Consider the following 17,209-nt stretch of genomic DNA (forward strand, 5'->3'; position numbering starts at 1 on the left):
ACTTCATAAAATAAACAAACAGCCATCAGGGATGGACTAAGTATACTTCTGAATACAAGTTGCTAGGCTCATGAATGGGAGAGGGCTATTGGACTTATGCCCTGGTTATGGGCTTCTCCTGGCTACTGTGGGAATAGGATGCTGTACTAGAGAAGCCTTCGGACTGATCCAACTGGACTCTTCATATGGGATGAGCAACATTACAGTCGTACCTTGGTTTTCAAATGCCTTGGGAGTCAAACGTTCTGGCTCTCGAACAATCGAAAACCGGAAGTGATTGTTCCAGTTTTAGAATGTTCTTTGGAACCTGAACATCCGACACGGCTTCCGATTGGCTGCAGGAGCTTCCTGCAGCCAATCGGAAGCCATGTCTTGGTTTCTGAACATTTTGGAAATTGAACGGACTTCTGCAATGGATTCTGTTCAATTTCCAAGGTACCACTCACTGTACTTTTAAAATGTCTTCTAAGTCAGCAATGCCATAAAAATGTAAACTACATTCCAGTTACATCTGATGATACCTAACTGCCTAAAATACTTCAGCTGAACTGGGCATGGACTGAGATGCTTAAGAACCATTTTTGTTTTCTCTAGCCAAAATGAAGTACTTTTGCAGTAGACACGTGCAGAAGAAACCATTTCGGCAATTAAAAACAAGCACAACACAAAAATAAGCAATGTATAAAATACAGGCTCAAAACAATTGTGCACAGAAGTAAATAATGTCTGCCCATTACTGCATTCTTGAGTGTTCAGATCAACATCTAACATTGTTGCTAAAAGCAGCTTTCTAGAACAGCAAGTGCATGATACTGCTAAACTGCATGTTGTTTGTAAATGAAACCAGGGGAAGTTCCTCCTTGTACAGAGGTCATAATTTCCTGCCACAGAGCCTCTTGAGGACACAACACAATGGTTTAACAATGCTAGTCTCTCTTAAAAATTTAACAAATTTCAACGAATTTCAAATTAGCTGGATTCTAACAGTATGAATTTAATAAGGGCCAAATGACATTGCAAAACAGCCAAAAGACAATACAGTGGTGCCTCGCAAGACGCAATTAATCCGTTCCGTGAGTCTCTTCGTCTTGCGGTTTTTTCGTCTTGCGAAGCACGGCTATTAGCGGCTTAGCGGCTATTAACGGCTTAGCGGCTTTAAGAAAAAGGAAACAAACTCGCAAGAACTCGCAAGACGTTTCATCTTGCGAAGCAAGCCCATAGGGAAATTCGTCTTGCGAAGCAGCTCAAAAACGGAAAACTCTTTCGTCTTGCGCGTTTTTCGTCTTGCGAGGCACCACTGTATAGTTGCACACCAGAAGCATAGAAGGAATGAACCAAATGAGAGACTGATTCTTTAAATGTTATCATTCTCCTCCTCCTCCTCCTCCTTCTTCTTCTCTCTCTCTCTCTCTCTCTCTCTCTCTCTCTCTGAGAGAAGGGACAATCATGAATAGGCAGGCGATAAGATGAGAAGAATTAGCCTATTCATTGGTGAAAGCTATAAAGCTATTTCAAAACATTTTTTTAAACACTCAGGGACAGTAAAACTAATCTAGTACAATGCTGAACACAAAGGGGACCAGTTTCCCAGTTTGTTCTTAGTGCAACAAAGAGCTATTAAGATTAGCAATACACATGGTACTAAAGTTAGTCTACTTGAGGCAATTAAGACATACTACGGGCAATTTAACCTGTAAAAACTTCAGTTATGCCCTAACCTGAAGGTTTAGAAACTGCTTGAGTCAGGTAACATATATCATTGCCTGTGATTATGGCAGGGAAATAATAAACCTGGTATATATTTGCTGCTACCCACTTTGCATTTGTCACCAATTAACACATCCTTTTCCCATTAAACAAGGCTGCACTCCTAACCCCAATGACCTAAGAGTAAGCCCCACTGAATTCAGTAGGATTGACTGATTAGACATAAATTAGGATTATGGTGTCAGTCACAATCTTGCAGCACCACACCAGTGTAGCTATTGCTGTATCATATGCTAATCCTGTTCTTGCTATTTCGGATTGCTTGGTAAGCTGCAGAACTTTTTTTCTGTCAGAAATCGGAGGGGGGGGGGTGGACCTGGCAACCTTTCAACAAATTAAATGGTAAAGGGACCTCTGACGATTAGGTCCAGTTGTGGCCGACTCTGGGGTTGCGGCGCTCATCTCGCTTTATTGGCCGAGGGAGCCGGCGTACAGCTTCCGGGTCATGTGGCCAGCATGACTAAGCCGCTTCTGGCGTACCAGAGCAGCGCACGGAAACGCCGTTTACCTTCCCGCCGGAGCGGCCCCTATTTATCTACTTGCAGTTTTGACGTTCTTTCGAACTGCTAGATTGGCAGGAGCAGGGACCGAGCAACAGGAGCTCACCCTGTCACGGGGATTCAAACCACCAACCTTCTGATCAGCAACTCCTAGGCTCTGTGGTTTAACCCACAGAAATTACACTGGCACAAATTATAGGTTGGAGATCATTTGTTTAAATCCAAACAAATATTTCATTAGATGGTTGCTTCCTGCCTGCACTGCTGCTCCTGCTCCAAACGCAGGACAACTGAGCCACCTGAACATGCAGTTGGCATGTAAATAAAATTAGAGGGGAAACCTCTGTCAATTAGCCATATTACCACTTTCTTCTGACAAAGACATGAAACTGGGACAGGACCATTGTCAGCACAATGCAGGAGGCTTGGTAGGACTCACCACAAACAATGCCTGCCTGTGCACTAGACTTTGCCCTTAAAAAAGTATCCCCTTGCCACCGCGCCAAACAAAGTACTATTCAGTAAGTTAATTTTTTCTCTCTAATATCTGCGCATATGCAGCCCAACTCTTCAATTTCTCTGCAAGATGCTATTTTCCCTGAATTTGAATTACAGGGAATTTAATAGGCTTCCCTGGAGTATGGCTGGCTATGAAACAGACCTTTTAAATACAGATCTTACATATTCAAGAGGCTTAAGGGACTTGACTGCAGCTGTTGGACAACCACAGGAAGTAAGGTCAGGGTAGAGGTCTTCTTCCAGCACACACTGATCCTCAGCAGTTTCCCCCTGGTAATGCAGTAACCAACTAGAAGGATAAATCCAAGAAAAGGTCAGCTGTCGTAATAGGTTATTATGTTTTTCTCCAAATAAAATATCAACAGAAGACAATTTTTTCAACACACACTGATTTCATTCTAGGGACTTACAACTAAACACAAAAGTTTGGTGGTATATAAACAGAAAATAAATGCATACAACATAAGTTTGATACTAGCAGTCATGAAATTAGGGGCCTATTTCTAAGCATGGCACAAATCCGACTGTAGGCTTTAGCAACTATATAATGCCCTTACTGAAAAGTTAACAGCTTAAAAGAGAGATAATTTTCAAGACAGCTTATAAACAAATATTATAATTAAAGCATTATCATCATTTTTTTTTGTAAACTGCCTTGAAAATTCTCTCACTTTTAAGGTGTAAATAAAATAGATTGAAATTGTTTTCCAAGCTGCTTTAAAAATTGTGAATAGATCAACTCACCATCCCCGAAGAACCTTAAAAGAACAAGGAGTAAATGATGCAAAACCAGCAACTTCTCGTGTAACATCTATACACGATCCCTTGAAATGTGTGCCGCTGAAAGCTTTAAGCTATTAAAAAAAATTTTTTTTCAACACATAAATGCATAAACTAGAAAACAAATGTATATATTACGATAAGTAGTTGTCACAGAGAAGCAGTGTTTTATCATTCTGAATTTTTAAAAAGAAAAAGTTGTACTTAAAACATGTTATCTTCCCTATAGCATTATGACTGATTTGTAACTGATCTGATATTTCTGCTAAGATTGCTGATAACAAGTATGTACTTGTTGATACAACAGTTGCCTGTATGAAAACTATTAGCAATGTTCGTATTTATGGAATACAGCTGCGCAGTATGCAATATAATTTTTCCCAATTAAATGCAATTAAGGTTAAGCAGCCTAAATCAAGATTGTGGTAGAAAGTGAAGTTTTCTAGTACACTGCCTAATGGGCAGCAAAAGTATACACCATCCAGTTAGGCCTGGAAGTTGACAAAATGTGGTAGGCTTCCATCACAGGATGTGCTCCAGTAGGATAGACTAGGAAATGCTAGTCAACTGAGAATGGACTCATTAGTACAACTGAAAAACATTATGTAAGCTTGCTAGAGAGCAAGACAACACAGCAGTTTTGGATGTAAGCATGTAACTTGCTTAACTTGGTAAGGATGCAAAAAATATAATAAAAAAATCTTGGCACCAACCCTTAGGGGCAAAAGAGCAAGAGAAACTGGAAAATCAACCAGCTGGTTATGCTTTCCCAGGGATTTAAAAAATAGTGGACAATAGTTGAGTTCTCTCCAGTAAAAAGAAGAAAGAGGAAATTGCCAGGATTAGTTTTATATTAGGAATTACCATTCATGTTTAGTTTTAACTCACTAATATAAGTGTGTGTGTAACTACTGAAAAGCTGCTCTCAGTGGGAGGGGAACTATCCCAGAATACACAGGAGGTGGTGTTGGGGGGCTTCAAAGCCACGCATGCTTCCCCCAGAGGGCAACTTCCATTCACAAAAGGGTAAATCTTGATCTAACCCCAATATCCCACAAAATTAATGGTGCTAATAATTGTGATTTCACAAGAACTTACCCAGTGTTTGGGTTCATGATTTCCTAGTGGATCCTACAAAAAGCATAAATATATAAAATAGAAATATGAGTATATCATTGAGTATATGAGTATATTATTGAGAAACTGTTGATACATCATGGAGGCTCAACTTCATTTTCTACTTGCATACTTAGCAAAAATGAAATGAGATTCATAGATACGCTTAATATGTACATGGCATATTCTGTTCTGATTTCCTCCTCTGTAAGGAGATAAGCTGCAGGAACTTGGGAAAGCTTCTTATTCAAACTGTGTGTGTGTGTGCAATAAAATACGGATTTTCTATAAGTCATTGGCAGAAGATTTTACCACAAGGTTGGCTTTATATGCCTTTGCCGCTGAGTATGCACACTGAATCCCCCCCACACAAACACAACTTATGGATTGACTGCACACTTTTGGGGGGAAGGAAACATAATTTTTATTAAGACCTTTGGCCCAAACAAACTATTATTCTCTTAAAAATATCCTCATGACAGCACATCTTGACACTACTTAAATTTGATTCCACCTCAGAACGACTTGCAACAACAACAAAAATCAAAGTATGATAGAAAAATTGTAAATAAATTTCAAAACCACAAGAAGTGTGAGTTCTGTGTGTGGTAGATGGAATTCACTATTACATTGTTATACGAGAGCTTTAAAATATTTGTCTCATTGGTTTATGGATTATTACAATAAAGTATTTTTAGCGAATGATACACCGTTTCCCACCAAATGTGATAACTCACCAACTTAATTGGACGAATTGACATAATAGTTTCACTAGAACCTCCCCAGTCAAAAAAACTTTTATATTTTCCTTTCTCCAATATATATTGTTCTCCACAGAAGTGCTTCTGCTGATAGGCTACCCACCTAGATGTAACAAACAAGAGAATTTCTGAGGTTCAAATTCATGAGACAGCTACTCAGATATACTAGTAATTCATATACTGCTGTAAAAGAATTGTCCGTTCTTCATTTGTTCATCAAATATGAATTTAAAGCAAACATTTAAAATTTATGTGTTGTGGTTCAATGTTATCTGACACTAGACAGCTTTTCCCAGTTAGCCTATAAAGCCAAAGGAAACGACATATTTCTATTAGCCAATTTTTTGGGTGAAGCCAAAAAGTTCTTTCTATTTGCAGTCATATATCACAAGAAGAAGAGTCTGTTGGATCAGGCCAGCAGCCCATGTAGTTCAGCATCCTGTTTTCACAGTGGCCAGTCAGATAAGGGAAGCCTGAAAGCAGGACCTGAGCACAGCCACATTCTCCCAGTAACTGGCATACAGTGGAGGCAAAACATAGACATTGTGGCTAGTAGCCATTGATATCACTTACAGGTAACTTTACAGGTTAAGCAGAGAATGATAACTAAATGAAGAGAAAAAAAGAAAGATTTGGAATGCAAGCAAGTTACCGTATTTTTCGCTCTATAAGACGCACTTTTCCCTTCCTAAAAAGTAAGGGGAAATGTGTGTGTGCATCTTATGGAGTGAATGCAGGCTCCATGGCTTCAGCGAAAGCAACGCTGCGCTCCGGAGGCTTCGCGTTGCTTTCGCTGAAGCCAGGAGAGCAAGAGGGATCGGTGCGCACCAATCCCTCTTGCTCTCCTGGCTTTGCTTCGCTGGAGAGGCGCTGCGCAGCTTTCCCACTCTGCGCAGTGCCCCTTCAGCGAAGCGGGAGGAGAAACAGAAGGGGATCCATTTCTCCTGCCGCTTCGCAAAGGGGCGCTATGCAGAGAGGGAGAGAATAATTTTTTTCTTGTTCTCCTCCTCTAAAACTAGGTGCGTCGTATGGTCGGGTGCATCTTATTGAGCGAAAAATACGGTAATTATTTCTTACTGCACCAAGATTTGAAACAGAACTTACGCTCCACTCTTCACATTAACTGATCTTGTGAGTGAGCCAAATCCAGCCATTTCCAAATCAGGAACTTCTTGATTGGTAATGTCCAATGACTTGCCATTTTCCTCATCCGTTTCAAAAAGCGTTATTGCAGACTCCATGAAGTCCTGGAATTCCAAATTAGGGAGCATTAGATACAATATCCTCTTTCCCCCTTCTTTAAACAACATAAAGCTGTTATTTAATAATGAACCAGCAGTATTCTTCAGATATCACATATACATTTAGAGCTGACTTTGTTTTGAAAGAAAGAAGAATCTTTCATCAGGTTATCTGGACAGTTGCCACACAACTCTTGACCTGCGGAATTTCCTTGAACAAGTTCCACCTCCATATCTTTCTGTTCATCATTACAATGGCCCTATCCAAAGCTAACATGTATTTCCCTAATCAGAGTAAATAGTAGTAAATGCAATTATTGTTCCTGAGCAATGAAATGTTAACAGTGCTGTTTCTTAACATACAACTTGTGTGTTTGGTTTTTCTTTGACATCGCTAACATTCTTTGGCACAGTCTTTATGTAAAAGTTCTGCAGCCGATTGCAAGTTTGCCTCATTCTTAAATGAAATCAGTTATACAGTATGTGAAAGATGAGTGTTTGAATATCTACAACAATTTTGCCCCTGCTAGAGACCAATGAACTTTATTATTCATGGGGCTCCTCTCCCTTTGCTTGAATTCAGCAGTCACAATTTCAAGACTGTGGTTAGAAAAGAAAAGAAAAATTATGGCACCATTCCAGGGCTACTTACCTGCCAGTTGTACACTAGATGTTACGGATCTAGGTCCAAATGAGTGATGATGGGATTGCAGCCACATTTAACATTTGGTTGACCACAAACTTGACATGAGCCAACAGTGTGACGCGGCAGCTAAAAAAGCCAATGCAATTCTGGGCTGCATCAATAGGAGTATAGCATCTAGATCAAGGGAAGTAATAGTGCCACTGTATTCTGCTCTGGTCAGACCACACCTGGAGTACTGTGTCCAGTTCTGGGCACCACAATTCAAGAAGGACACTGACAAACTGGAACGTGTCCAGAGGAGGGCAACCAAAATGGTCAAAGGCCTGGAAACGATGCCTTATGAGGAACGGCTAAGGGAGCTGGGCATGTTTAGCCTGGAGAAGAGGAGGTTAAGGGGTGATATGATAGCCATGTTCAAATATATAAAAGGATGTCACATAGAGGAGGGAGAAAGGTTGTTTTCTGCTGCTCCAGAGAAGCGAACACGGAGCAATGGATCCAAACTACAAGAAAGAAGATTCCACCTAAACATTAGGAAGAACTTCCTGACAGTAAGAGCTGTTCGACAGTGGAATTTGCTGCCAAGGAGTGTGGTGGAGTCTCCTACTTTGGAGGTCTTTAAGCAGAGGCTTGACAACCATATGTCAGGAGTGCTCTGATGGTGTTTCCTGCTTGGCAGGGGGTTGGACTCGATGGCCCTTGTGGTCTCTTCCAACTCTATGATTCTATGATTCTATGATTCTATGAACATTACAGAAAAAGAACTGTTATCAACAACCCTGCCACACAGGTGCTTAACTCAAACATCTGAGTCAGGTTCAGCCTAGGAACTTGTCTATTTTCATGCTTTGCAAGAATAATTGGTATGTCAAACTGTCTCCAAAAGAGTTATGTAGAACACAAACAACACAAACAACCCTCTTACATTAGAGCTTTCTCTCATGTTGGAGGAGTAGATATAATAATACAATTACACCCCAAATCATTTTAGTGACCGTTGGGTCTCAGAAAAATCTATAGTTAAGATACTTGCAGAACTGTTAAATGGAAACAGATTTTCTACAGATTTACTCTAGAATAAATAATTATCACTTAAATAACTATAATTATCACAACCAACCCTCCCGAGCACAAAAGCCCATTCAACTATAAAAATAATGTATTTGTATGTATTCATCTGTATGCCTGCATCTACAATGCCAATGAAAGGGAGTGAGTGGGGGTGAGTTGAAGAAGGAAATAGACTTGAGGACCAGAAGAAGTACTTACAGCTTGCAAAAATCTGAAAGACAGCAAGACACTGCTCACTCCACCCCAGGATCTCCAGTCTTCAAATTCTCCTTCCTCTAACAAGTATTGCCGGCCTTTATATCGTTCCTTCTCATAGGCAACCCATCTACAAAACACACAAGGAAAAAACCGGTATAATAGTTCTAAATGAGCTACAAATATATCAACAGTCATTAAATATTCAACTTTGATATCCATCCATACAAAATACCATGTTCCAACAGATATAGTGGCTTCAGCTTTTTCTTTAAAAAAATAATAATTCTGAGAAATAACATTGGTATGCAAAATGATCCATGTATTAATGCATAATGGATAATGTAACAAAAAGCTCCTGTTTAAAGAATATCAGAGGGTGTCCAGGTGAAAAGAAAAGGAAAATCATAATTATAACAAGAAATATGTCAGTTTTCATCCATCAATTTCTGCTTATGTTACTTCTAAAACAACTTTCCTTATATTTTATACTAAGTTTTACATTCTAATACTCAATTAATTTATACCAACCTTTCGATGCATTTTTTCATATTTACGTTACCATTCCATACTTACTACTTTGTACATAAATATCACATGCCAGATTGATTGTTCCGATTCATTCATGAATGGCATATGTTGTACTTCTAATACTAAGGGTGGGATTCAATGTTTGTCAGTGGACAGGTCAGAGGCTACTGATCCATTTCCAATCACAATTTGAAAGTGCTGGTACTTACCTATAAAGCACTATATTACTTGGTCCTTGAGGACCTAAAGGCCTGTCACTAAAATCCCCTCAGAGATGCTTCTTGAGGTTCCCCTGCTTTCTGAGCTGAAGTGAGTTAGATGATAATTGTGGAAAGAGCTTTTTCAACTGTGGTAATCCATCTCTGGAACACTCTCCCCAATGAGGTAGTCTACATTTTTTATTTACCCAAGTGTTTTCTCATGTTGAGGTAGCAAATGGTTTATTATCCACTGTTTTAATCATATTCTTATTTATACAGTTAAACAGTTTTAATGTAAACATGGTTGTAAACATATCTGGATTGTAATTTTTTAAAAGATAGTTCACCAAATATTCTAAATAAAATGACACACATGACAAAGTAAATAGAAATGGATGGTGACATCAATTTCAATGGAAAATGAATTTGTTAATGTTTACTGTGATGAGTTTCAGGGCACAGGGTTAACTGGGTGAGTTTGGATTTCCTATGCTCGCAGAATAACAGATCAGATGAGAAACTTTTGAGCCTCAGGTAGGCCACAGAGAACCTTTGCAAGGAAATTTTAAAAAGGAAATGAAATTGTACTTACATTCCACCAATGACACGTATTGATCCAATTCCCTGGAAATCATCAGCATTTTCAAAAAGGTTTGGAAAACAATCAGTATTTTCAGAAAGCTCTTTATGCCATCCTCCAAAGTATGGGGTCTCATATATTATCATCTGCAGAATGTGAAATAGTCGATCCTTTAAAATACATTTCAGATCCAGGTCTATGTTCTGTATAGACTATGAAGTTATCCTTACTTATCCAGTTTCAATCAGTTGATGCTTTTTTCACCCCAGGTACCTTAATTGTGGTACATCTGCTCTGTATGTGTTCCATTATGGAACACAATGATCTGAAGTGGCATGAATTAATCTGAGTTTAACTTGTGTATGAATAGCTGGGCCAGGGATCAAACTGAATGATTAGTGATCTGTTACAACTCTATGGCTTTCATCCAGAGTTCTCAAGAACAGAATTTTGTGCATACTGGAGGAATACACTTTTTGTCATCCCCCCCCCCCTTCCCTTGGTTGCTTCCTGTGCTTTGTGAAATTTTGGGCCCCTCTAGAATCGGGTGGGAGATGGTGCAGGAACTGCAGAGGGAAAGGAAGAAAATGTCAAAAATCATCTCCCTGAACCTCTCTTAACTGGGAGCCTCCGCTAGCTCACTGTCACATCTGTGAATGGAAAAAGCTCTCCCATTTGTGGGGTGGCACCTCTAGATTCAATCCCATAGTTTTAAGAAGGGAATAGCAAAGTTAGGCATAAGTGACAATCCTTAAGTTCTAGGATTCTATGATCTTGAAGGCCTTTAAAAACAGATTAGTTTACTTTTGCCAGGATCCATACTTACCTTAATGTTCGTAGGCATCTGAACCTTCAGGCCACCCTATAGTGTAAAACAAAATAACAAATGATCAGGTATGTAAAATCCAAATGCATGTTTCAGTTCCATTAGTTCTATGCAAATATGAATAAGTGCTATTGCAAATCGCCCTCAAAATTTGCTGAAGGATGGTATATAATCCCTTTATATAAAGAAACAAATAAAAGAATATTAATTAGAGCTTCTCCATGCTCAGAGTGGATAAAACCTTTTTTATTCCTCTCACTGTTGATATCATCAACATGCCTTTTAAAAGGGCACTAAATATTGATTCCAAAATAAGAAACATGTTTATGAGTGCTTTATTGTTCCAGAAGAATTAGGAATTCTTCAATATGCGGATATGAAGAAAGACAATATTCACATGGCCTGAACATCTTTACTTCCTGCAAAAGGGACTCCTATCTTTGGCAGGTTTTGAGGGGAGATGGCTGCTGACAGTGGCAAAAATGTTCATAGGGCATATAAAGAGTTAGATTTCTATGAATCCAAAACCAACTTTATACGTATCTAATTTCATTCATACAACAGCAATTTCATTTCTGGAAACTTAATGGGAATGTTAAGAACAGATTATATCCAACTCCACCTATCATCACATCCAATAAAGGCAAACATAGGCTATTATGATCCTTTATAGTGCAGATCTTTGCAATAACTACTAGGTACTAGAGTCTTATTTTCTTTTAAAATGATTAATCTGAATAAATACTTTATAAGTCTATTCTCATCTAGTTCTGATTTTAGGAGCACCAGGCAAACAAAATGCCTTATGTCAAATCTAATCTAGAGAAATTATTAACCAAAAGGCTAATTCTTGCTTATTTCAAGACTCAGAAGATGGTGTACTGAATCAGATCTGTGTCCTGGCTGATCTCAGTCAATGTGGGTGCTCAGACATGGAATAGATTCTGATTTAGATGCACGATTGTTGCAGAAAAGGATGGATTGGTGTATAATCGGTTGAAAAACTACTACTGCCTCACCATTTTCAACGGATGAAGAGATTTTACATCAGCTGCTGAAATTTCACATGGGCTGTGGTTTTCTTCCAAAACCATCACCTCTCCTTTGTAATTAATGTCTGAATAGGCAAGCCATCTATTAGAGTGAGGAGAAAGTGGCTGATTAACCCAATTAAAGTAATCAACAGTGCTGATTCATGTGCAGTTTAATTAATAAAAATGAACCTTTGATCTGATCCAGCAGAATTATCTAGCCCAGCATTCTGTCTCCAGCAATGGCTAGTCAGATGCCTCTGGGAAGCCCATAAGAAAAGCATGAAGGAAAACAACACTCGTCCTGTTGCTTAATTCAATATTCAGGAGGTGTATTGCCCCTGAAAACATTGGATAATGCCCAATGCTCTATTTTGACTACTAGCACCAGAAAATAATTACATAATGAGAGAGCTGGAAGGGGCTCTAAATGCCATCCAGTCTAACTCCCTTCCAATGCAGGAAGTTCACTAGTACAGAATCCCATAAGGGTTCCCATCCAGCCTCTGCTTAAAAACCTCTAATGAAGAAGAGTCCACCTCTTCCTGGAACAGTCTCTTCCGTGGTCAAACTGCTCATACCATCAGGATTTCCCATCCTAATTGCTTAGTATGAATGATTTTTCTTACTAGTTGAACCCATTGCTTCAGGTTCGATCTTCTGCAGCAACAGAAAACAAAGCTCCTCCATCATTTATGTGATAGCCCTTCATATATTTTAAGATGGCTATCATATTGCCTTTTAATTGTCTCCTCTCCATGTGGAACCCACTCAACAACATAATTGCTGTAAATAGTTGACCATTTAGAAATATACAGTGGTACCTCTGTATTCGAACGTCTCCATGGACAAAAGTTTCGGAACTTGAACGCTGAAAACCTGGAAATAAATGCTTCGGTTTTCAAATGGACCTTGGAAGTCAAACAGGAAATGCAGCTTCTGTTTTGAGTTTTCTGTATTAAGATTTCCGTTTTGAGGCTTCCGTTTTGAGTTTTCGGTTTTTAACATTTCGGAACTCGAATGGTCTTCCTGAACAGATTACGTTCGAAAACCGAGGTACCACTGTATTAGTCCCATGATTCTGTGTATAGTTAGGCTACTTTATGGCTTGAAGTGCTGACACAGAAATTCAAATAGCTGAAAAAGAGAACAGAGAATTTTGACGAAATCCAAAGGCCAGCTGTCCCCTTCTAAAGATTCCAAGGCAGATTTTATTTGTGCTACTTTTAACGGTAACAATAATAAAGCAATAGCATTTACAAAATAGCATATTAAAAATAATAATGAAAGCAATGGCTTTAGACAACATGACAGTTGTATTTAAGGCTGAGCTGAAAGTTGCAAATATGCCCTCTTTCAGTGATTTGGAGGCAGGCCGCCAATAGAGACAAACGTTTCCGCAGCACTTCCTCCTTCCCCAAACCCATTGCCTTCATTTTGAACTGACTTTGTAAAATAATAGTGGTGCTAATTCCAATTGGATATGTGGATATGTGCTGGAAAAGTGATTCCTTCCAGAAAATGTTCATTTTAAAAGAAAAATGATGCAGTGGCAGCTGTCAAGAGGGGCAATGACTAGGTTAAAAAAAAATGCAAAGAATTGATGGGAAGAACACTTTGGAGTGCTTAGTTGAATATTGTGGCACATTGTATTCTATATGAAGATTTGGTGCAGCCATAGTTGTGCTGAATACAGGAAAATTTTAGCAAACAGAATTAATTTAAGCCAAATCTGTTTATTTTACACTGATGACAACAGAAATTGTCTTTAGAAAAGCAGTTATTTTAAAAACAGGACAAGGCCTGTTTGGGTGCAAGCCCCTGTTAATTTAAAATGTAATCTAAATTTATGAGGGTTTTCCCCCCTAGAGAATATAAGCAAAATAATAACCTATGCTATAAATTGGAAATTACTGCTGCTTTCTGAAACACCCCATTATTTTGTTTCTTCGTTTCGCCTTACAAACAGCCAGCAACTGTTGATTGCTGACATTTTACATGTTTTTATAGGTTCACAAACTGATGTATATATAATGGAACCTGCACTCACACTCCTGCTTTCACAAAAAGAGTATGTGGTTTGACTTCCAGTTCTTCTAAATTAGCAACTGCACTCTGGATGCAGACAGGAGCATGATCTGTGCTATCTTGTGGGTAAAGCTCAATCTCAGGAACACTGCAATCCTGCAGAACACATCAGATAACAAAAACAAACATGACTGTATGAGCTGTGCATCCCTTGACTGTATTTATTTACATCCCATAAAACATGGTTCCATGAAAAGGGCTTCAAACAGGAGGTTAAGAATGGTACACAGCAGAGAGGAGTACTGACAATGGTGGGGCACCATTGTTGCTTCAGTGCCCTGAGCTACAGCCAGGTTATTTTTTAAAGAGCTGTTGGATATGACTGTGATGAGAATAAGCACTATAAAATACAAACTTTCATGAAAGCAACTGCATTAGCAGATGCCTAACATGGGCAATATGGAAAGGGATGTCTGAGGTGCAGCATTAAGAAAGATTGAGAAAGGTATCTGAAGTTCTGGGTCTTCTCTAAAAGGGATGCCATCTGCACCATACATTCAGAACATGCTTCCCCCAAAGTCATGGCTTCCCCCAAAGAATTCTGGGAACTGTACTTTTGTCAAGGGTGCTGGGACCTGTTGCTCTGTGGGGGGTCTCCTAACAACTCTCACCCTGTCAAAAAAAACAAACTACATTCCCCAGTATTCTTTGGTGGAATGCCATGACTATAAGCGTATGGTGCGGATGTGACCTAAACCAAAATAAATGAATTAACAGATGGTGGTGGACGGGAGCAGAGAGGAGTGAAATGGACTCTACTGTCATTGCCAGTAGAATCTGTTTCTCACAATGAGCACTCACCTTCACTACTTGTCTGATTGAACCAACTCTGAAGTTCTTTTGATGTTTTTCACTGTGAGGATTCAATAGATCATGCAGCATCTCCTCTCCTTCTTCTAGAACGTATTTATCACCCAGGAATCCTGGTTTCTCATACATAATCCAGCTATATTAATAAAATAAACACAACACTGTAAACATGCTACCACGAGGTAGCTAACATAGCACAAATACTAGTAAGAAGCCATGGTTAATTTTATTACAAATTGTACTATTTCTTTACCATATACAGTTGTACCTTGGAAGTCGAACGGAATCCGTTCCAGAAGCCCGTTCGACTTCCAAAACATTCGGAAAACAAAGCTTGGCTTCTGATTGGCTGCAGGAAGCTCCTGCAGCCAATCAGAAGCCGCAGAAACCCCGTCAGACATTCAACTTCCAAAAATAGTTTGCAAACCGGAACAGTCACTTCTGGGTTTTCGGTGTTCGGGAGCCAAAACGTTCAATAACTAAGCTGTTCAAAAACCAAGGTATGACTGTTTGCTGAAACACACACACACACACACACACACACACACACACACACACACACACACAGAGCAACAGTGGTCAGCAGGGTGGCACAGGCAGGGTAGGGTGGCTCACCAGCCTCCCCAACACTGAGTGTGTCTGCCAGTTCCCGAGAGGGGGAAGGGCGAGACAGGGGAAGCTCTGTGCAGTGTAGATGCACTGGCAGGAACCTTGCATTGCATCCCTGCGACTCCCCTCCCCCTCTCAGGATCCAGCAGCAACACTCTGTTGGGGAGGTAGGTGAGCAAAGTCCTGCCAACCACTACTGACTCTGAGGCCACTTTATAAACTGAGCTTTATAAATTGTCATCTGAAATTTGTGCAATTAGAAATCCTTCTGGAGATGGTACAAACTATTTATAACATGGTTTGCAAGTAATATACATTAGCAAAGTGCTTGTCATATTGAGGGGTGGTCATCTATAAACAGACACAGTCTCCAAAGTCTGATAAAACGCAGGGGAAACATTCAACATTAAAAGTTTCCAAATGGTGCACGGCCCTGGAGTGGGATTGCTTGTCACTACTGCTGCCACAGGAAATATCCAAGATGTTTCCATAATGCTCATGAGTTTCATGTAGCACTCCAAGTCACATTTTTTCCAGGAGCTTTCTTTACCAAACAAACACTACTTTAGGGGAAGATGTGGATCCTCCCCAGTCCCGAAACAACTACTGTTTAACAAAGTGATAATATGGGGAAGCATTTAATGCTCTATTTTTTAACAACTCCACTAAGAACTCTCAATGCAATGATGCTAAGTAAAGGAATCATACAAGTATGTCTTTCTTTTTAATTTCAATTTCATTGTTAGTATAAAATAACACATTCAGTATCACAAATTCAGTTTTACAAATGGAAAGAACACAGGAAGTTGCCTAATATTGAATTGGACCACTTGTCTTTCTAATTCAATATTATTTACTAAGTATTATTATTCACAGAGTATTGCTTATTGGCAGCAGCAACCCAGGGTTACAGACAGGGTATTCCTAGGATTTAATCTGGAACTTCTTGCATGCAAAGCATGTGCTCTTATCACTGAGCTATCGCCATTCTTTTATAGTTTATACCTTTTAAAGAATATTTATATGATTTATAACTTTGGAATATATGCCTTACTTTGGCATAAGCCAATAAAAATGTTGTTTGTGTTGTTGATTTTTTAGTCTATTGCACTTGGTTAATTTCATCATTATGTGTATCAATACAATTCAGCTTCATATTCAGCAATATTAAGAACAGATACTGTTTTCCAAAGCTTAGGATGATATAGTCTTGGGGCTATAATCATGTAAGATGGGTTGGGAACTTTTTTCAGACTGTGGGCCACATTACTTCAGTGGAAAGCTTTCAGAGCCCACATCCCTGCAGTGGGTGGAGCCAGACAAACATTTTTTAGTAAAAGTAAAAATAAAATAAAATAGAGGAACCAATATGGGTCTCTTACAAGTAATCATTTCTATTGCTTATTAAACTTACAAAATCATCAAAAATGGAAATAAATACACACTTCTTTATGACACTTCCAACACTTGTTATTCAGTATACTATTTCTTTTATTATGTTTCAAAGGTGTACCTGGATACAGTCATACCTCGGGTTACAGACGCTTCAGGTTATGTGTTTTTGGGTTGCACACCACGCCGAACCTGGAAGTACTGGAACGGGTTACTTCCGGGTTTTGGCGCATGTGCAGAAGCACTAAATCGCACTTTGCGCACGAGCACCGAATTGTGACCCGCGCATGTGCACACTCGGCACTGCGGGTTGCAAACGTGCCTCCCACACAGATCACGTTCGCAACCTGAGCGTCCACTGTACCTTAAACCATTTTCCTGCACATGAACCCACTACTATTTTTTTTCAAAATTCCTGAATATATTCACATGCTTCAAATATGATGTTCTATAACTTAGCATACACTTGTTTACTTTCTCTTTTTTGCAATAGAAATGTAACAGTATTTTATACAGTTCAGATAAGACATATTTTTAAATTTCAGA

The 17,209-nt window shown here is 39.2% G+C and overlaps 1 protein-coding gene across 1 annotated transcript in view; it reads right to left on the bottom strand.

Moving 5' to 3' along the window:
• CRYBG3 (crystallin beta-gamma domain containing 3) overlaps positions 1–17,209 on the bottom strand; it is a 63,251-nt gene that overhangs the window by 9,686 nt on the left and 36,356 nt on the right. Inside the window, exons 7-17 of the mRNA XM_081198860.1 lie at positions 14,654–14,798; positions 13,815–13,948; positions 11,753–11,867; positions 10,734–10,769; positions 9,920–10,053; positions 8,600–8,726; positions 6,548–6,690; positions 5,420–5,546; positions 4,665–4,697; positions 3,531–3,640; positions 2,949–3,075 (exon numbers count right to left, since the gene is read on the bottom strand). Of these exons, the coding sequence (XP_081054986.1) occupies positions 2,949–3,075; positions 3,531–3,640; positions 4,665–4,697; positions 5,420–5,546; positions 6,548–6,690; positions 8,600–8,726; positions 9,920–10,053; positions 10,734–10,769; positions 11,753–11,867; positions 13,815–13,948; positions 14,654–14,798 (1,231 nt within the window). The remainder of the gene's footprint in view (positions 1–2,948; positions 3,076–3,530; positions 3,641–4,664; positions 4,698–5,419; positions 5,547–6,547; positions 6,691–8,599; positions 8,727–9,919; positions 10,054–10,733; positions 10,770–11,752; positions 11,868–13,814; positions 13,949–14,653; positions 14,799–17,209) is intronic.

This window comes from Podarcis bocagei (genome assembly GCF_964188305.1).
Source record: "Podarcis bocagei genome assembly, chromosome: 6".
NCBI lineage: Eukaryota > Metazoa > Chordata > Lepidosauria > Squamata > Lacertidae > Podarcis > Podarcis bocagei.